The 15,651-nt window shown below is 47.8% G+C and overlaps 1 protein-coding gene across 5 annotated transcripts; it reads left to right on the top strand.

The window, feature by feature from the left end:
- Positions 1–973: 973 nt before the first annotated feature.
- On the top strand, positions 974–15,275 carry KHK (ketohexokinase). Of its 5 annotated transcripts, none has more exons than XM_048515900.1 (8): positions 974–1,232; positions 2,448–2,564; positions 4,826–4,960; positions 11,208–11,280; positions 12,785–12,931; positions 13,885–13,973; positions 14,445–14,602; positions 14,807–15,275. In XM_048515900.1, the coding sequence occupies exons 1-8, from the start codon at positions 1,141–1,143 to the stop codon at positions 14,890–14,892; spliced, it is 897 nt and encodes a 298-aa protein (XP_048371857.1). In that variant the 5' UTR covers positions 974–1,140; the 3' UTR covers positions 14,893–15,275. The 5 variants fall into 5 exon arrangements, with proteins under 5 accessions (XP_048371857.1, XP_048371847.1, XP_048371866.1 ...); XM_048515890.1 differs by lacking the exon at positions 4,826–4,960 and adding an exon at positions 4,620–4,754; XM_048515909.1 differs by lacking the exons at positions 4,826–4,960; positions 11,208–11,280 and adding an exon at positions 4,620–4,754 and having other exon boundaries at positions 12,790–12,931.
- The last annotated feature ends 376 nt before the right edge of the window (positions 15,276–15,651 follow it).

Genomic DNA, 15,651 nt, shown 5'->3' with positions numbered 1-15,651 from the left:
GAAATTTCTCTCTGTCGACATTTTCTACCCCATGCATAACTTTATAGACTTCAATCATATCCCCCCTCAGACGTCTCCTCTCCAAACTAAAGAGTCCCAAATGCTGCAGCCTCTCCTCCTAAGGAAGGTGCTCCAGTCCCTCAATCATCCTTGTTGCCCTTCTCTGCACTTTTTCTATCTCTTCGACATCCTTTTTGAGATATGGCGACCAGATTAGGTAGAAGAAAGTGTCTACTACCAATGCTCTAAAAATGCCTGGCTGTTTGAAATCCAATAGGGGCTGAGTCTATTCAACAAAAAGAACTGAGTAGAACTGTAACTTCATCTGCCATGTGCTCTTTGTTTTAGAATGCTCCTGCTCCGCTTGGGTCCTAATTCTTTTTGTTCATAAAAGTATGAAGGAGGCTTTTTATTCCTTGCGTTCAATCTTATTTTCTCTTCCTCGCCCCTCCCCAACACCCCCCTCCCCGCGCCCCCAAATCTGGAACGCACTGGATGGCAAGTCGCACTTTAAGATGAGACCAGAAGAGCTCCCAAAGGCACCTGGTGAACCACTGCGAGTAGCAGAATGCTGGACTAGATGGACTCTGGTCTGATCCAGCTGGCTAGTTCTTATGTTCTTATGTTCTTAAGACGAAGGCTAGAAAGTCAGGCAAGCCACCTGATCTGATGAAAGGGCAGAAATGCACGAAGAGCCCTGTGCCGCTGGAAGGCCGGCGACCCTTTCTCCGAAAACATCCAGTATTGCAAACTCAATTTACAAAAGCGCGCCGAGGAGTACCGAATAACCCGGAGGAGAGGGGCAGGCCCAAAGCAAAGGCGCCTGATTGGCGACACTAATTTCAAGGGCGGACCAAAGGGACATAGCAGCAGTGATGCCCTATGCAGCCAATGGGGTGACGCTAATTTGCATAGTAGAAGAAAGCAACCAATCGGCGTGTGGCCAATAGTTGCAGGAAGCCAGGAACAGACGAAGGGGCTGGGCGGCCGGTGGAGTCTGCGTCGGCGAGGAGGGATCTGGGGACGGCGAAAGCTGCGGAGGTGGGCTGGGCCGGTGGTGGCCGGAGGGCGGGCCGGCCATCGATCGCCTCTGCTGTGTGCCAGGCGCTGTACAAGCAACGCAGGCATCGCCCAGCATCCATGGGGGAGAAGCCGATTCTGTGCGTCGGCCTCGTGTGCCTGGATATCATCAGCGTGGTGGAGAGCTACCCGGCGGAGGACACGGACACCAGGTACATGTTGGAGGTCGCTCCATATCCCCGGGGTGGGTGGGGAAAGATCAGGGCCTCGGGTGAAGGGTGATGTTGTGTGCAAGTGAGAGGGACCGACTGCGGCGGTGGTGATCGGGCAAACGGCATGTGGGTCATCGGGTGTTCTTTAATCCGAATTAAACTGCTTCTCCTGCAATAGTTGCATGCTCGACCGCGAATGTAGAATAGACTTCTCCTCCTCCTCACTTACCCCGTTCCCATCTATTAACGAGAGTGGATGCAATGCTGGTTTTGTGACAGCTAATCCGTGATGAATGTCACTCGACCTAGAGGCCAAGAGCATCGTCCAGTGACCCAGAGCCCCAAATCTAGTGGGTGCTGGCATTGCTCAGTCCGATTGTGGCTGTTATTGCTGGGCAGGTGCCTTGGCATCCAAGCAAGTTGTGAGCTCTGCCTGGTTCTGGATGTTTTGCTGAAACATGTGCAGAGTTGGCAGACCTATCAGAGTCTTTATTACTGTGTATAGTTCCTACTGCCAGTTGATGTAAATCAGATCCAGCTATATCATTTTCACATTATTAACTTGTGTCATGTTAATATTTATGCAGTGCTGTATTAACCTGGTAGACAAAAGTAGCGTATACTACAGTCCCTGCATTTTCGAGGGCCCCACACAAAATATTTGTAAACTTTCTGGTGCAATCGGCATCTCACAATCTTGTCAGGGCAGGTAATGCTAAATCTAGAAAATATAGCTTTAAAATTGTAGTTTTCTTACTTTTGACTTTTGACATTGATACCTGTATGTAAGTAGTAATGTCAGTTATTTGATGTATTATCTGGCTGAATGATAAATGAAAAAAAATAGAATTACTTTACCTTGCAAGTAAATAATTTCTGTTTTAATATTTACATGCATTTTATAGAAAAAAATTAGGGTTCCTTTATAACATATGCTGCAGTCTTCACACTAGCTTAATTCAGCCCTGTATTTATGTTTTGTTTCAGTTCTGTTTTCACATTTCTGATTTCTACAATGTTATTGCATTGCTTATTAGTTGTCCTAGTGGGAAAAGTGGACTATAATGTTAACAAACCAATAAATGTTGGTTTGAAATTGCTAATGGCTATCTGAAACACTTTTGAAAATAATCAAGATTGTGCATTTTATTCTGCCAATTGTTTTTTGCACAAAAGAGTAAGCTCCATTGAGGCTGGCCTTTGGTGTGTTTCCAGGTGTCTGTCACAGCGCTGGCAACGAGGGGGGAATGCCTCCAACACCTGCACGGTCTTGTCTCTGCTTGGGGCACCCTGTGCTTTTATGGGCTCACTGGCTCCAGGCCATGCTGCCAAGTAAGTATGGGGGAGACTTGCACCTTTTCTCCTTCAGTTGCTGGAGAAATTGATTGTCTTCTGAACTTCAGAGGTATAGCTAGGGGGGAAAGCACCCGGTGCACCCATGTATCCTCCGCCCCCGTCCTGCCCCAGAACGCCCCCGGAACACCCTCACCACACCCCCACAGGGGCGCGTGCCCAGTGCGTCACACCCCCCTCCCCCCCGGAGCTACACGTCTGCTGGACTTAAGCAGGTTCCTAGAACATGTGTGTTTGGGCACAAGTGTAAGAGCATTGGGGGACAGGGTAGACACAACATTAATCTCTGCTTCCTTGCCTTAGCCAACAGGAATACAGCTTGGGTTGGCATCGCTGCTTCTATTTGGGTAGTGCCCAACTAGTTTGGGGTAATAAGTGCTTTGTTGCAGAAAGGACCAAGGTAAAAAGTCCCCACAGGTCTCCTCTTCAGTGTAAGTTTCTGACTCTTTTCTGGTACTCTGTGGAATGGCTTCTCAGCACAGCCTCCAAAGTAATATTCAGGGTAGTGGTAGTGGAATGCATTTCCTTCTGGGGCCATCTCTTCCCTTGGAAACTGCCTTGAACCCAGAGGAAAGGCAGGATATACATGCCATAATAAATAAATAAAGCTCTCCTTCTCTTTAGCACATTTCCCCCCTCTGCTATCCTGCCGTAACCCTTGTTTCTTCTTTGATGGGATGCTCATGACCCTGGAACGGAAGCATGCTGCAGTCCGTGCTAGGTCAGTTGGCAGATATGCCCAGCATAGTGTGAGATTCAGACACAAGGGTCAAAGCATCTCTCTGTTCTGGCCACATTTACCTTTGCTGCTTTTGAGAGAGGGAGAGCCATGGTGCGTTGCAGGGCTAGTAGAGAACGACAAGCCTTGGGCCTCCTCGGTTGCAGCTGCCTACCACAGTTTCCAGATCTTGCTTTGGTTTTAACAATGCATTTGGGAGCCCATTTTAAATGGCAGGCTCTGGCCTTCAAATATGTGAAATCAGAGCAAGCAAAAATGTCTTTACATGCGCAGAGTCCTTCTGAGCCTTGGTCTTTTTAGAACAGTGGGACTGAAACCTGAAACATGGGCCATAATAAAGCCTGTGCCCCGGAATACTTTTAGTCACCATTGGGTAGATACCGTGTGTTGATTTGTTTATTTAATCACAAATCTTTCTTTCTCACAGGCTCAAAGTCACTTCCCAAAGTCTAGATTAAAGAATGGGCGTGCCTTCCAAGTGGAAGGTGGAACCTAGGGTTCCTTTCATTTTTTTTTTAGAAACCAATCACTGTTATTTGGGAGTGACATTTTGTGCAACATAACCATTAAGAGAACAAAGTATGTAGATGCACAATTTGGGGCTTGCAAGAAACTGGTTCCTTTAAAGCGGCTCAAACTGTAAAAGGACAGATAGCCTTCAGAGCTGCCTACATGTTTCATTCCCTGAAGAAGTCATATCTGCTGGCATCTTTCTTTTTTTAGGAAGGGATGAAGTGATGAGTATGAGACTCTGTTGCCCTCTATGGGAAGGAAAATAGACTAGATTGCAGCAGAGAGGCTTGGGTTCCCTGGATAGAGTTGGACCCCTTGGCACGAAGACCACTATCTCACTTGCAGAGGCGGAGCGCTCACGGGACATGTGGTGTCACATGTCCCCGGACACACCCAGCTGGTCATGTGGGGGGCAGAGAAGTGCCCCCACACCCCTCCTCTCAGCCCTGTCCTGCCAGGCTGCTCCTTTGGCTGGCAGAGGCTCTGCCGGTTGAAGGAGCAGCCTGGCGGGATAAGGCCGAGGGGTGCCTAGTGGCGGCCCAGCCAGGTAAGTGGCTCGCAGGGACGAGGCCCAGAGCAGGTTTTGCCCCGAGTGCCATTTCCTCCCCCGCCAACAACACCTCTGCTCACTTGAATGTTCACTGCAGCTCCTAGTGCTTTTGGGGGCTAGTTCCTGTTGGATAGCAGGAATGCCTGTTCTGGTTGGGAACCAGGTCTCCTGGCTTCTGTTCCATCCCCACAGAGAGCCCTCCCCAAGATGCTTCTGTTCTCTGCACACCCAGCTTTGTCCGTGATGATTTCCAACGCTGCAACGTGGACCTTGCCCATGTGGCCGAGCACCTGGCATGTTCGCTGCCCCTCTCGATGGTGATCAGCAACACGACGACAGGCACCCGCACCATCCTTCATGCCGCTAGGTGCGTAGGCAGAGTGTTCCTTGCTTTCTACTCTAATCCTCCTCTTTCTCTCCCCCTTCCCTGGCCCCAAGATTCATCCTGTCTGATTTCCAGCACCGTAACGTGAATGTGGCTCATGTGGTCTGGCAGAGCTGGGGGGAGACGCCATGTGCCTGCTGCATCGTCAACAAAACCAATGGCTCTCGGACAGTCACTCTCTTTGACACGTAAGGCCCAGCCTGGCTGCTGCTGCTTCTTCTGCCCTGCCAATGGGTGGCGCCAGAGGGCACCCTGCCATTTGCTTTAGGGACCAGGCCTACTCTAGCAAGCCCTTTGTCCTTTCAGTCAATCACTTCCTAACATGAAACACTAGGGCCATGTTGGTATTAACAGTGATTTCACCTGTTTCATGCTCTCAGTATGACAAGACAGGAAAAGTACACTCTAAAGTATATCTACCTGTTCCTCTCATTCCTATGGAGAGAGTCTTTGATGTAGAGGAGAACTCAAATCTGTCTGAATTCTGAATATTTTGCATCAGGAAGCATTGGTCATGTGACCTGCAGCTCAAGCACATTTGCATAGTTGAACCCGCATTTCTGCATTTTAAAAAAAAGTCTGCTGACCATTAGGAAGCAGCAGGAAAATATGCTGGCCGCTGGGAAAATCTCATTTAGCAGACCCTTCTCCTATTCCACCTTCATTGGCTTTGCAGAAGGATCCAAACTCCAAAAGCAGAGGCTCTTGGGAATCAGAATTATTGGGTCAAAATTGTGTTCTGCTGGTTTTTGGCTTTTGTGTGGAAGCGCTGCATAACTGGATGTAAGAACTTACCAATACAACATCTGGCCATTGCCTGCTCTGACTGGAAGTGGCTCTCTAGTGTCTCTGGCAGAAGAAATGTTTGTCATCATGAGTTAACTGGGGTTTTTTAGGTGGAGATGCCAGGGTCATTCTGCATGGATCCCTTGTCACTGAGCTTTGGTCCTCCTCTTGAAGAAAGCAAAGCAGCCATTGGGCCCAGCATTGTCTGATTTGCCTGACAGTCATTCTCTAGAGCCTTTCCCAAGAGGTCCTATAACTGGAGATATGAGGGATTGAACCAGTGACCTTCAGCATGCAAGACATTGTCTCAGTAACTGGGCTATGGGCATTGCAAGTGGAGGAAGGGGCTAGAACCCACCCCTCACACAGCATTCCTGGTTACAGTCATATTAGCAGTCTAAGACAGGTTTGGCCTTTTTGTATTCCTTGTGTGGGGAGACTAAAGTCTGTGGAGAGGTAAAATGTAGTCTTGAGAGTAAGGTTGCCAACACCCCCTGCGACACTCTTCTGCTTTCAACATCTGGGCAACATGCCGAAATATAGCAACTGAAGTATGGGTCAGAAGCCCTGCCAGAATGTCTCAGACTTATTTCTGCACATCTGTTCAGCTCTGTGGACCCAGCTGCAGAGAAAGGCTGGACTCCTGTCCCTTTAATAGTTGCCTGAAGAGAGAATTTTGGCAGAGACAGTTCTTCTCGGCCCTGAATAACAAAGCTGAATCTCCCTAATAACAAGCAGATGTATTGTATTTTCAGTGGTCATGGCCCTTCGTGCATCTGTTTTGATCCATCCTCCCAACGCCCATGGAAGACAGGGCTCTGCTATCATCCTGTGTTGCAAAGGAGATTGATGCTGAAAAAGGACTTGCCTGTGGCAAGTGAGGGGATGTTTGAATCAGGATCCTCCTAGATTACAACTCATTCTCATAGCCATTGTGCTATATACTTCAGCAGAACTATGGAAGGAACAACCTCATAAATATCTATTATTTTTTATGATGTAAAGGCTGCCTGGGAATTGTGATACTTTAGGTTCCCTGGAAAGGGAGTAGAATTTAAGGAGAAGAAAAAAACTTTTCTTCCTCAGTAGAAGAAAAATAGGCTTTGACCTGGCAGAAGCTCCTGTGGATTCCCACCTTTACAACTTGTCCCACCTTTGTGGAAAAGGATCTCTGTAGGGTGCCGTTTCTCTTCTCCTCTTGTGGTGTCAAATGGGTAGGGGAGGCACACATATTAAGGCGCCCCATGTTGGGCCCCACCCACTTTAGATGGCGGACTTTCAACAAATTATGTTTGCAAGGAATTCTGATACAGCTGCCCCACAAAATAATCTGCCAATAAAGGACCAGGTTCTCTATACGAGCTTGGTTGTTTGGATTCCAATTTGGATTGTTACCCTGAAAGAAATCTGCTTTTACTAATGGATTGGCATTATTGCTACCTGCATTACAACGGGCATCAGGGTCCTCAGTAGCCGCAAGATTGACTGCCTGCAGGACCAGACCTCACTCCTTGCTCGAAAAAGGGAGTCCAGAAGCTGCTGGTTGTTGACGTAAGTGGGGAGGTACGTACTAAAAATAGCTTCAAACAATTGGACCATACCGAAGGGATCCTCACTATAGGTGGGGTTTCAGTCTTTCCAATTATAGAAAAAGTTGGATGTGCCCATCACAGTGCAGATGGGAATAATGCTAATCTGTTAGTAAAAGCAGATTTCTTTCCAGGTAACGATTTCACCATTATTGGGCCAGGACTTTGGAGTTTGACAACTGATATAAACCCCAGACGCTTTGTTCTTATCAGCAATAATTAATATTAATTATCCATCTAGTAGTCTTGATGTACAAAGTGCTTTTTGATTGGTATCTTGTTGGTCGTCACAATGTTTTGAGATTGCCCCTTTTGACAGACACCAGTTCAGCAGGTAAAGCTTGGTACACAGAGAATCTTTGCTGAATTTCTTCTTACGGTGCAACTATTAAAAGACAGCTGGTGACCCACCAGGCAGGTTGAGGTTTTTTACAGGCTGGAAGAATTGAGGCTCAGATGATGGGATGCCACTCAATAAGCTGGTGGTTCAGCAGCCAGGACATGCAAGTTCTGATTCAGTTCTTCATCCTCTGATCCATAGCCACAGCTGTGCTGAAATTACAAACCAAACTATGTAAGGTCCTGTGACCTCCAGCTTACGGTGCTAGGATTCAAAGACAGTGCCCTGAATCAGGACGTGTAAGGGTTTGCTCGAGCAGATCAAAAGAGTCCCCACCACCCAAGCAGGTTCCCAGAACGGCGCCACCCAGTGGGAGGGAAAATACTATTTGTGCGCAATCAAGCAAGAGCTGACTCGCCTAATTCTCCATAGATTCATCTACTAATTCTACACAATGCAGCCAATCATCTTCATCAATCTTAATTCATGATTTGTCCATCCTGGTAATTGCACACTATTGTTGGGATATTCCCTTCTTCTTTGAGTCTTGTTGACTCATGGACCTGCAGATGTGAGAGCTTCTAGACCAGAGCAGGGGACACGTCTGGAATCTGGACAGCGGAAGGTGAGAAGTTGTGGGCCTTCAAACAGGCTCACCTGGGACTGGTAATGCAAGGCAGAATGAAGAGATACCATTGTGCAGTGGGAGTGGGGCAGTGCTTCTGTGAACTCGGGAGGAGTCTCGGTGTTCCTCCTCCTTCCATGTGCTGCGAGAATGCCCTCCCACTTTCCATGGTTGTCTTTTGAATCCTGTACCTGCTCAGGACCTAGTAAATATTCAACCTCGCCATTTAAATATGATGTTGTGCTCAAGTGTGTGCTCCTGGGGGCAGCGGGGGTCTTAATCTTCGGGGATAGGGCGGTATAAAAATCTAATAAATAAATAAAATAAATAAATCTTTATGGGAAGGGGACACAGAATTCCCATTCTGCAGCCAGTGGAGCAGAAAGCCTTGGTTAATGATTTCTAGGGGCCTGCCCAGGTCCTGGAATGTCTTCCAGGCGGCCTTTGCCCCTGGGGCAGGTTTTGAGGGTTCTAGTGGTTAATAATTGAAATGGGGTAGAGTCCAGTTCCCAAAATGGGGGCTGAGAGTCAACTATTAACCCTTGGCCTACTAGCGCCCCCCCCCCCCCCCCGACTGTAACCCTCAATACCTCACTGTGTCTCAGTATTGTTTTTAGTAGTAGAGGTCCATGAATTGAAAATATGAGTTTTTCTGCGCATGGGTGAATGTTCTTTTCCAGCCAAATGGAATAACCACAGTTAAGCCCCACACGTCTAGGATTTGGACAAGCTTGCCCAATCAATGTAACCCTGAACCCATCTTTCATAGGAAATGGAGCCTCTCTTGTATACCAATGAAGGCAGTAGGCCTGAGATTGGTGTACAAGGTTTCTGTGCAATCACTTCCAGAACAGCCAAAGACTGACCAGTTTCCATGGCAACCAAAAAAGGCAAGGTCAAGCAGGTGGTGATGTACTTTGGCATTACTTGAAACTGATTAACTGCCCATTTGGGGGTGTCTGATCTGATGCTTTGAACGCTGAGATATCTAGTAAGATGGGCTACCCTCTGGCATCAAGGTAGTGTCAATTTCTTACCAGTACGGCCTCTCAAGAGGGCTTGAAGCACAAGATGATTGATACCCACTTTAGCCACTTTGTTACTGCTACTATGTGCTGGTCCATACTACCTTCTTTTCAGAAGAAGAAGAAGAGTTTGGATTTATACCCCACCTTTCTCTCCTGTAAGGAGACTCAAGGTGGCTTACAAGCTCCTTCCCCTTCCTCTCCCCACAACAGACACCTTGTGAGGTAGGTGGGGCTGAGAGAGTTCCAAAGAACTGTGACTAGCCCAAGGTCACTCAGCACGAATGTAGGAGTGCGGAAACACTGAAGCTGTCTCCTACTTGAACGTTTCAGAGTGGAGAGCATCAAGAGCTTCTTTTTGTTTGGGGAGAGGGGTTGAGGCCTGTCCCAGTCATTTATAGTCCTGTAAGCCCTATGGGCCTTTCCAGTCGCGGGGCGGGGTGGGGGGATTGGAGCTTTTCCTTGCTCCCCACACCACTGGAAGCCCGATGGAGGCGGCAGGGTGGTGTTTCATAGGCGCCATGTCCTGCTGGCTCCAGCTTGATGGGGCTGTATAGCATAGATAATAAAATCACATTGTAAAATGATTAAAACCAACTCAAACACTTGTTTGTTTCCTCTGTGGCTGGCATCTTCAGAGGTATATCACAAAAGATGCCAGCCACAGAGGCAGGTGAAACATTAGGAACAAGATCCACCAGACCACGGCCACACAGCCTGGAAAACCCACCACAACCAGGAAATTCAGAGTTTTGGTGCTTACTCGTGGGTTGTGTGAATAAAGCACTGTTTAATTGCAGCTGACTTATGGTGACCCCATAGAGTTTGCAAGGCAAAGAGACTAACAGAGGTGCCTTCCACTGCCTAAAGACCCTGGACTTCCTTGGTTGTCTCCCATCCAAATACTAACCACAACCAACTCTGCATACCTTCCAAGATTTGACAAGATTGGGCTATCCTGGGTCATCCAGATCAGGACTCTTCTGAGCGGCCACCCACCTAATCTCAGAAGGTGGGGGTACACAAAGCAGGACCTTGGAAGATGATCAAGATGAGTAGGTTCACAATGGAGTAGACAGCCCTTCAGGTATTCTGGTCCCAAACCGTATAGGGCTTTAAGGTTCAAAACCAATGTTTTGACTTCTACCCAGAAACAAACTGGAAGCCAGTATAGATGGGGCAAGATTGGAATGACATGGTTCCTATGACCCACTCATCAACATCCTGGGTGCAGTTTTCTGCACTAAAGGAAGTTTCTAAACACTTCTTAAGGGTCGCCCCATGTAGAGCATGTTGCAGTGGTCTAATCTAGATTTAACCAGGGCATGTACCACAGAGGTCAGATCTTTTCTGCCCAGGAAAGGCTGCAGCTAGCTAACTCTTTGAAGCTGGTAAATTATACTCCTGACCACAGCTGCAATCTGTATATCCAGTACCTGGGTCCAGGAGCACCCTAGTGGTCTGTTCAAATTTTACAGCATTGAGTTAAGAGTCCAGGCTTCTTGGACACATTGTCATGACATCTTCAGGATGTTAGAAACAAACCCCTCAGGGCTTCGTTAAGTTGAAGCCAACACTTAGAATTTCTTCCTGAATACTGCTGGGAAGGAAAACTACCACTGTGCTTGCAGAGCCTGCCCCCCCCCCCCTTACTCATAAACAGAACCTCTGTGGTCAGAAGCAGTCTGCCCCTGGGTACCAGCTTCTGAGGTTGAAAGACAGGGATGGCTGGCTCCTTAATGCCTTGGCTATGAGCTGCCCAGAAACACCTGGAAGGGTGCCATGGAAACACAATTCTAGGCAGTCTGGTTTCTTTTGGGGGGGGGGGGGAGGGTTGGCTACCAGACAAGGAAGGCAGAGTTGAACAGGGTTAGTGGAGGCTTAAGGGTTGTTCTCTTGTCAATTTTTTCCGACAGGTATGCATTTTAATCATGATTGCCTGCTTTCCTGATTAATTGATTTAAATAAATAACCTGGGGTGGTGAAGGGGGGGGGGTCACCATAGCACGTGTCCTCTGCTGTCTCATCGATCCTTGTCTCCATATCTGTCCCTCCCACCCCTCTCTAAAGCAACCTGCCTGATGTTACAGATGCTGATTTTGAGCAGGTTAACCTGTCTCAATACAAGTGGATTCACTGGGAGGTGAGTGAGACTGCTATCCTAAGTGTGGTGAGCTAAAAGTATACCCACTAGACAGAATGGAGCTTGCTCCTAAGTAAGACTGCAACCTGGAATGTTGACCCTTTGTGTTTCTATCGCCTGTGGAATATCGATAGTGGAGCTGTCTGAGAAGATCCTCATTTGATATAAGAGTATCCTTTTGCTTATCTGTGGATGGTTCTTTGCTTCCACTGCCTGCTGCTGCTGAGTTCACCAAGTTATGCATCTCTCTATAGATGTTTATTTAAAACATTTATTACCCTTTCTGCCTTGCAGAACTCAAGGCAGCTTACAGTATATTAAAAAAAAAAACAATTGTAAAACACACATGCAAGACCACAATTTAAAATTGCCTATGAATGCCTCTGTATGATAGTGGCAGACTTTCTCCTGAAAATTACTAAATGCCAGTAGATTTCCTTCGTCCTAACATGTATATCCTGTATTGTATATGCTTTTTAATCTGTTTTTATTATTGTTGTACTGCTGTCTATACCAATAAAGGCTTGCTAACTAGCCTATGAATGCTCATCACAAATGCCAACAAATAAAAGCTAAATGAGTCAAAGAGAGCACTTCCTTCCAAAATTTGTTTGCTGCCTTTGTGCCCATAGAGGGGTATCAAGATGGCTAACAGTTAAAATATCATAAACAGCAAAAAAAAACCCATTAAGATACAAAGCCATTAAAAACAAAAATAAATATTAAAATACATAAAATAGTAATTAAAATATACAGCAGGAAGAGGAGAACTCTAGATGAAACAAAAAAAGTATTTGTCTGCTTGTGGAAGATAATGATGGAAGAAGACAGATAAATATCCCTGGGGAGGGAGTTCCATAGTTTCGGTGCCATGGCCAACAAAGTTATTTTTCAGTTTGTCACCTGCCTAACTTTTGGTGGGGGGGCATGTGTGACCCAAAACATGGCCTTGGAAGATAGTGGATATATGCTCCTCCTTTTGTATTCAGAAGGTCTTAGCTTTGGTCCCTTTAAAAGAGCCTAACCTGCTACTGATGAGAAGGCACCATCAATGGTCAGTTAGTATAAGGCAACTTTATATAAGCAGATGTTGGCTCAGCCTTAGTCCCAGGGCTGCTTCCCCAGGGTTGTTTGCCAAAGCCCCAACATGAGAGAAAAACTTACCCTACACCATGCATGGAACACCTGAGAGGACAGCTCAGACATTTGCGGGTGATGATAATACAGGGTGTGTATTACAGAACTATTGGATTATCATGAGATCATAGATGTGAAGCATTAGGGAAATGCCATGTGTCAGCTGTGGATCAGGGAGCTTGCAGCCTCCTGGAGAAATTGGAAGGGGCATTGTCCATCCCTACAATTCTCTCCACCCAGTTTGTCATACTCACAACAGGGTCTTCACCGAGCTGGAGATTCAGCTATTGCAAGGGATGGGTGGGGCAGAGGTGTCTGCACAGACAATCTGAGTAGCCTGCCCCACTAAGAACAGTTTTCTTCCCAGGGCAGGAATGCCTCTGAACAGGTGAAGATGCTGCAACGGGTAGAAGAGTATAACCACGCCTGCTCTGAATCTCAGCAAGTGGGCACATCTGTGGAGGTGGAGAAGCCACGGCAAGAACTGTACCAGCTCTTTGGCTATGGAGACGTGGTAGGGAACCCTAAAAGGGAGGAAGCTGTCGGGAATCTAAGGGGGTGTCTTGGCTGAACTTGGGAAGGCTGTGGCTACTTGAGGAACAACCCAAAGAGAGGCATTCCACCCTGGACCAGGAAGTGCCAGACAGCCATTATCCCATTAGTGGTTACACTGCAAGCGTGCAAGATCTGGTTGAGCTGCACATCTTCTGCAGAGTTTTTGATCGGCAGCTGCTGTAGAGATCTGCATCTGTAGCATTACAAAAAAAATTCCTATGGAAGAATCTACAATGCTCAAGATACTTTGGAAGTCAAAATGTATTTTAATGGCTTAGTTGGCCTTCTGCTATTGACTTGATCTTCCTTGATCTCAGATTGCAAATTCCTTAGCAGACCAGGTGCTCAGGAGGAACAGCAGCAGCAGCAGCAGCAGCCCATTGCTTTCACATCCTGCATGTGAGCTCCCAAAGCACCTGGTGGGCCACTGTGAGTAGCAGAGTGCTGGACTAGATGGACTCTGGTCTGATCCAGCAGGCTAGTTCTTATCTTCTTATGTTGCATCCATTTGTTCAGCTAGAAGCACGGGCAGCTGGCATGTCCAGATACCTGCTAGCTAATTCTAACAACAGTATAGAAGAGAAGAACCAAGGGAGGGTCCAGTGCCCAAGCATCTGCTTTGCAAGCAAAAAATCCTGGGTTCAGTCCCCAACACCTCCAGTTTAAAAGGATCAGCTAACGCGGAAGACTTCTAGTCGAGGAGAACCTCTGCCAGTCAGAGTAGGCGATAACTGACCTAGATAGAGCAATAGTGTGATGCAGTAAAAGTGGCTTCCTGTGTGCTCAGCATTCCTTTCGTGGCCTGTTTATGAAGCCCCCTACACCCCAAGCTTCTTGCCGACAGGCAGCTGAGCTGGGCTAGACAAAGGGGCTTGTAGTGACAGTGATTTTTCTGCATTTCTCTGTCTCCAGGTGTTTGTCAGTAAGGACGTGGCTAAAGATTTTGGTTTCTGCTCTGCTTCTGAAGCTGTGGAGGGGCTATACGGGCGTGTGAAACCCGGGTAGGTGGAGGCCCCAAAGTCAGGTGGAGTGATGTGGCTGGACTTGCCTCAGAGTACTTTCGCCAGTCCTCGGGGGAGACGGGAATGTATGAAGTGGATCAGTGGCATAGAGTCAGAGGGCAAAGGGTTCCCTTCAGCAGCAGGGGAAAGTTCCTGCTTTAACCCACAGTTGGCATCTGCCCTTAACACTCTTTTGAGGAAGCCGGAGAGTGAGACTCATTAGCCTTCTGTCACAATTCCCTCCACCAGTTTGCTCAACTGGTCTGAAAATATTTCTTGACCCCGACCTGAAGCTGCTTCTCGTCCATGAAGGCACATGTATGCACACTGCAAATGGCTCCCACTCCCAAAGAAATGCAGCTTTCTTTAATAACACCACTACCTTGCAGTGTTCACAAGCAGGGAGCGTGCTGGGAGGGGGCTCTTGCATCCTCACCCCACAAACTCTCTCTCTTCCCTGCTGCCCTCTAGGGCCACCTTGATCTGCGCTTGGGCTGAGAAAGGGGCCGATGCGATGGGGCCAGATGGTCAGCTGGTCCACTCAGACGCCTTCCCCCCTGACAGTGTTGTGGACACATTGGGGGCTGGGGACACGTTCAACGCTGCTGTTATCCTTTCCCTAAGTGGAGGTGAGTACTGGTATCCCACCCCCCCTGACAACAGTTCTGTCCTGTCTAATTTAACAAGCCTTGTCAGATAGCAGCACTAAGGTACAGCACAGATGTAGATGCTTCCCTCTCCAGATTTACCCTTCAAGCCTTAGCAGATTCAAACAGGCTGCTAGCCATTCCCCTGCATTTTGGACACAGCTGACACTCTGCTTTCTGCGGCAGGGAAACCCCTTCACGAGGCCATCACATATGGGTGCCGGGTAGCTGGCCGGAAGTGTGGGGTGCATGGCTACGACGGGATCGTATGAGCTGCATTCCGGAAGCCGTTTCTGCAGGGTCTGGGACCCTTTTCTGAGCCAAGGACCAAAATCTCCCACCGCTGCACTGCAAACACACCACGGATGCTGCTGCTGCCTCTATGCAACTCTCAGCTGGTGGGAAAGGGATAGGCCAAGCCTGACTTTCTGCCAGTGGTGGGATTCAAATAATTTAACAACTGGTTTTTTACAAGCACCATTTTAACAATCGGTTCTGCTGAAGTGGTGCGAACCTGGTGAATCCCACCACTGCTTGCTGCCCTACACGCCCCCGGCCATCTGCTCTGGCTGGCCCTGGCACTCTTGTCCCCAGTGGGGATTCTCCTCTAAGTCACCACTTCCCAACTGAAGATCAATAAAAGCACTCAAACGTACAGACTGTGACTGACTCTGTGTGCAAGTTCCACACAAAAGGTTTGCAGAGAACGGCTGTCAATCTCTCGGACAGCCAGGAACGGCACAGATTACAATTCAGAAAAGACCCAGGACAGGAGCAAGGGGCAGGCATCTGGACATGGCTGGGGCGTTCTTTGTCTTTCAAAATGACAGTGGAAGGAGGGAGAAGTTGCAGCTGAGGGAGAATCAGGATGTGTAGTTTGGCACTCTTCCTGTGCACTCTCCACCCCGCCATGCATTATGCTTCATGAAGAGTCACGGGTATCTTTTTTTGTGTGGGGGGAGGAATTCCAGCCTTATGATAAACAAGTAGCTTTATGGAGTATGAGCGTGTGGAGAATAGGAGGCTATTAA

This window comes from Sphaerodactylus townsendi, linkage group LG01, assembly GCF_021028975.2.
Source record: "Sphaerodactylus townsendi isolate TG3544 linkage group LG01, MPM_Stown_v2.3, whole genome shotgun sequence".
NCBI classification, from domain to species: domain Eukaryota; kingdom Metazoa; phylum Chordata; class Lepidosauria; order Squamata; family Sphaerodactylidae; genus Sphaerodactylus; species Sphaerodactylus townsendi.
The sequence above is the reverse complement of the archived record's forward strand: the minus strand, read 5'-3'. Positions and strand labels throughout refer to the sequence as shown.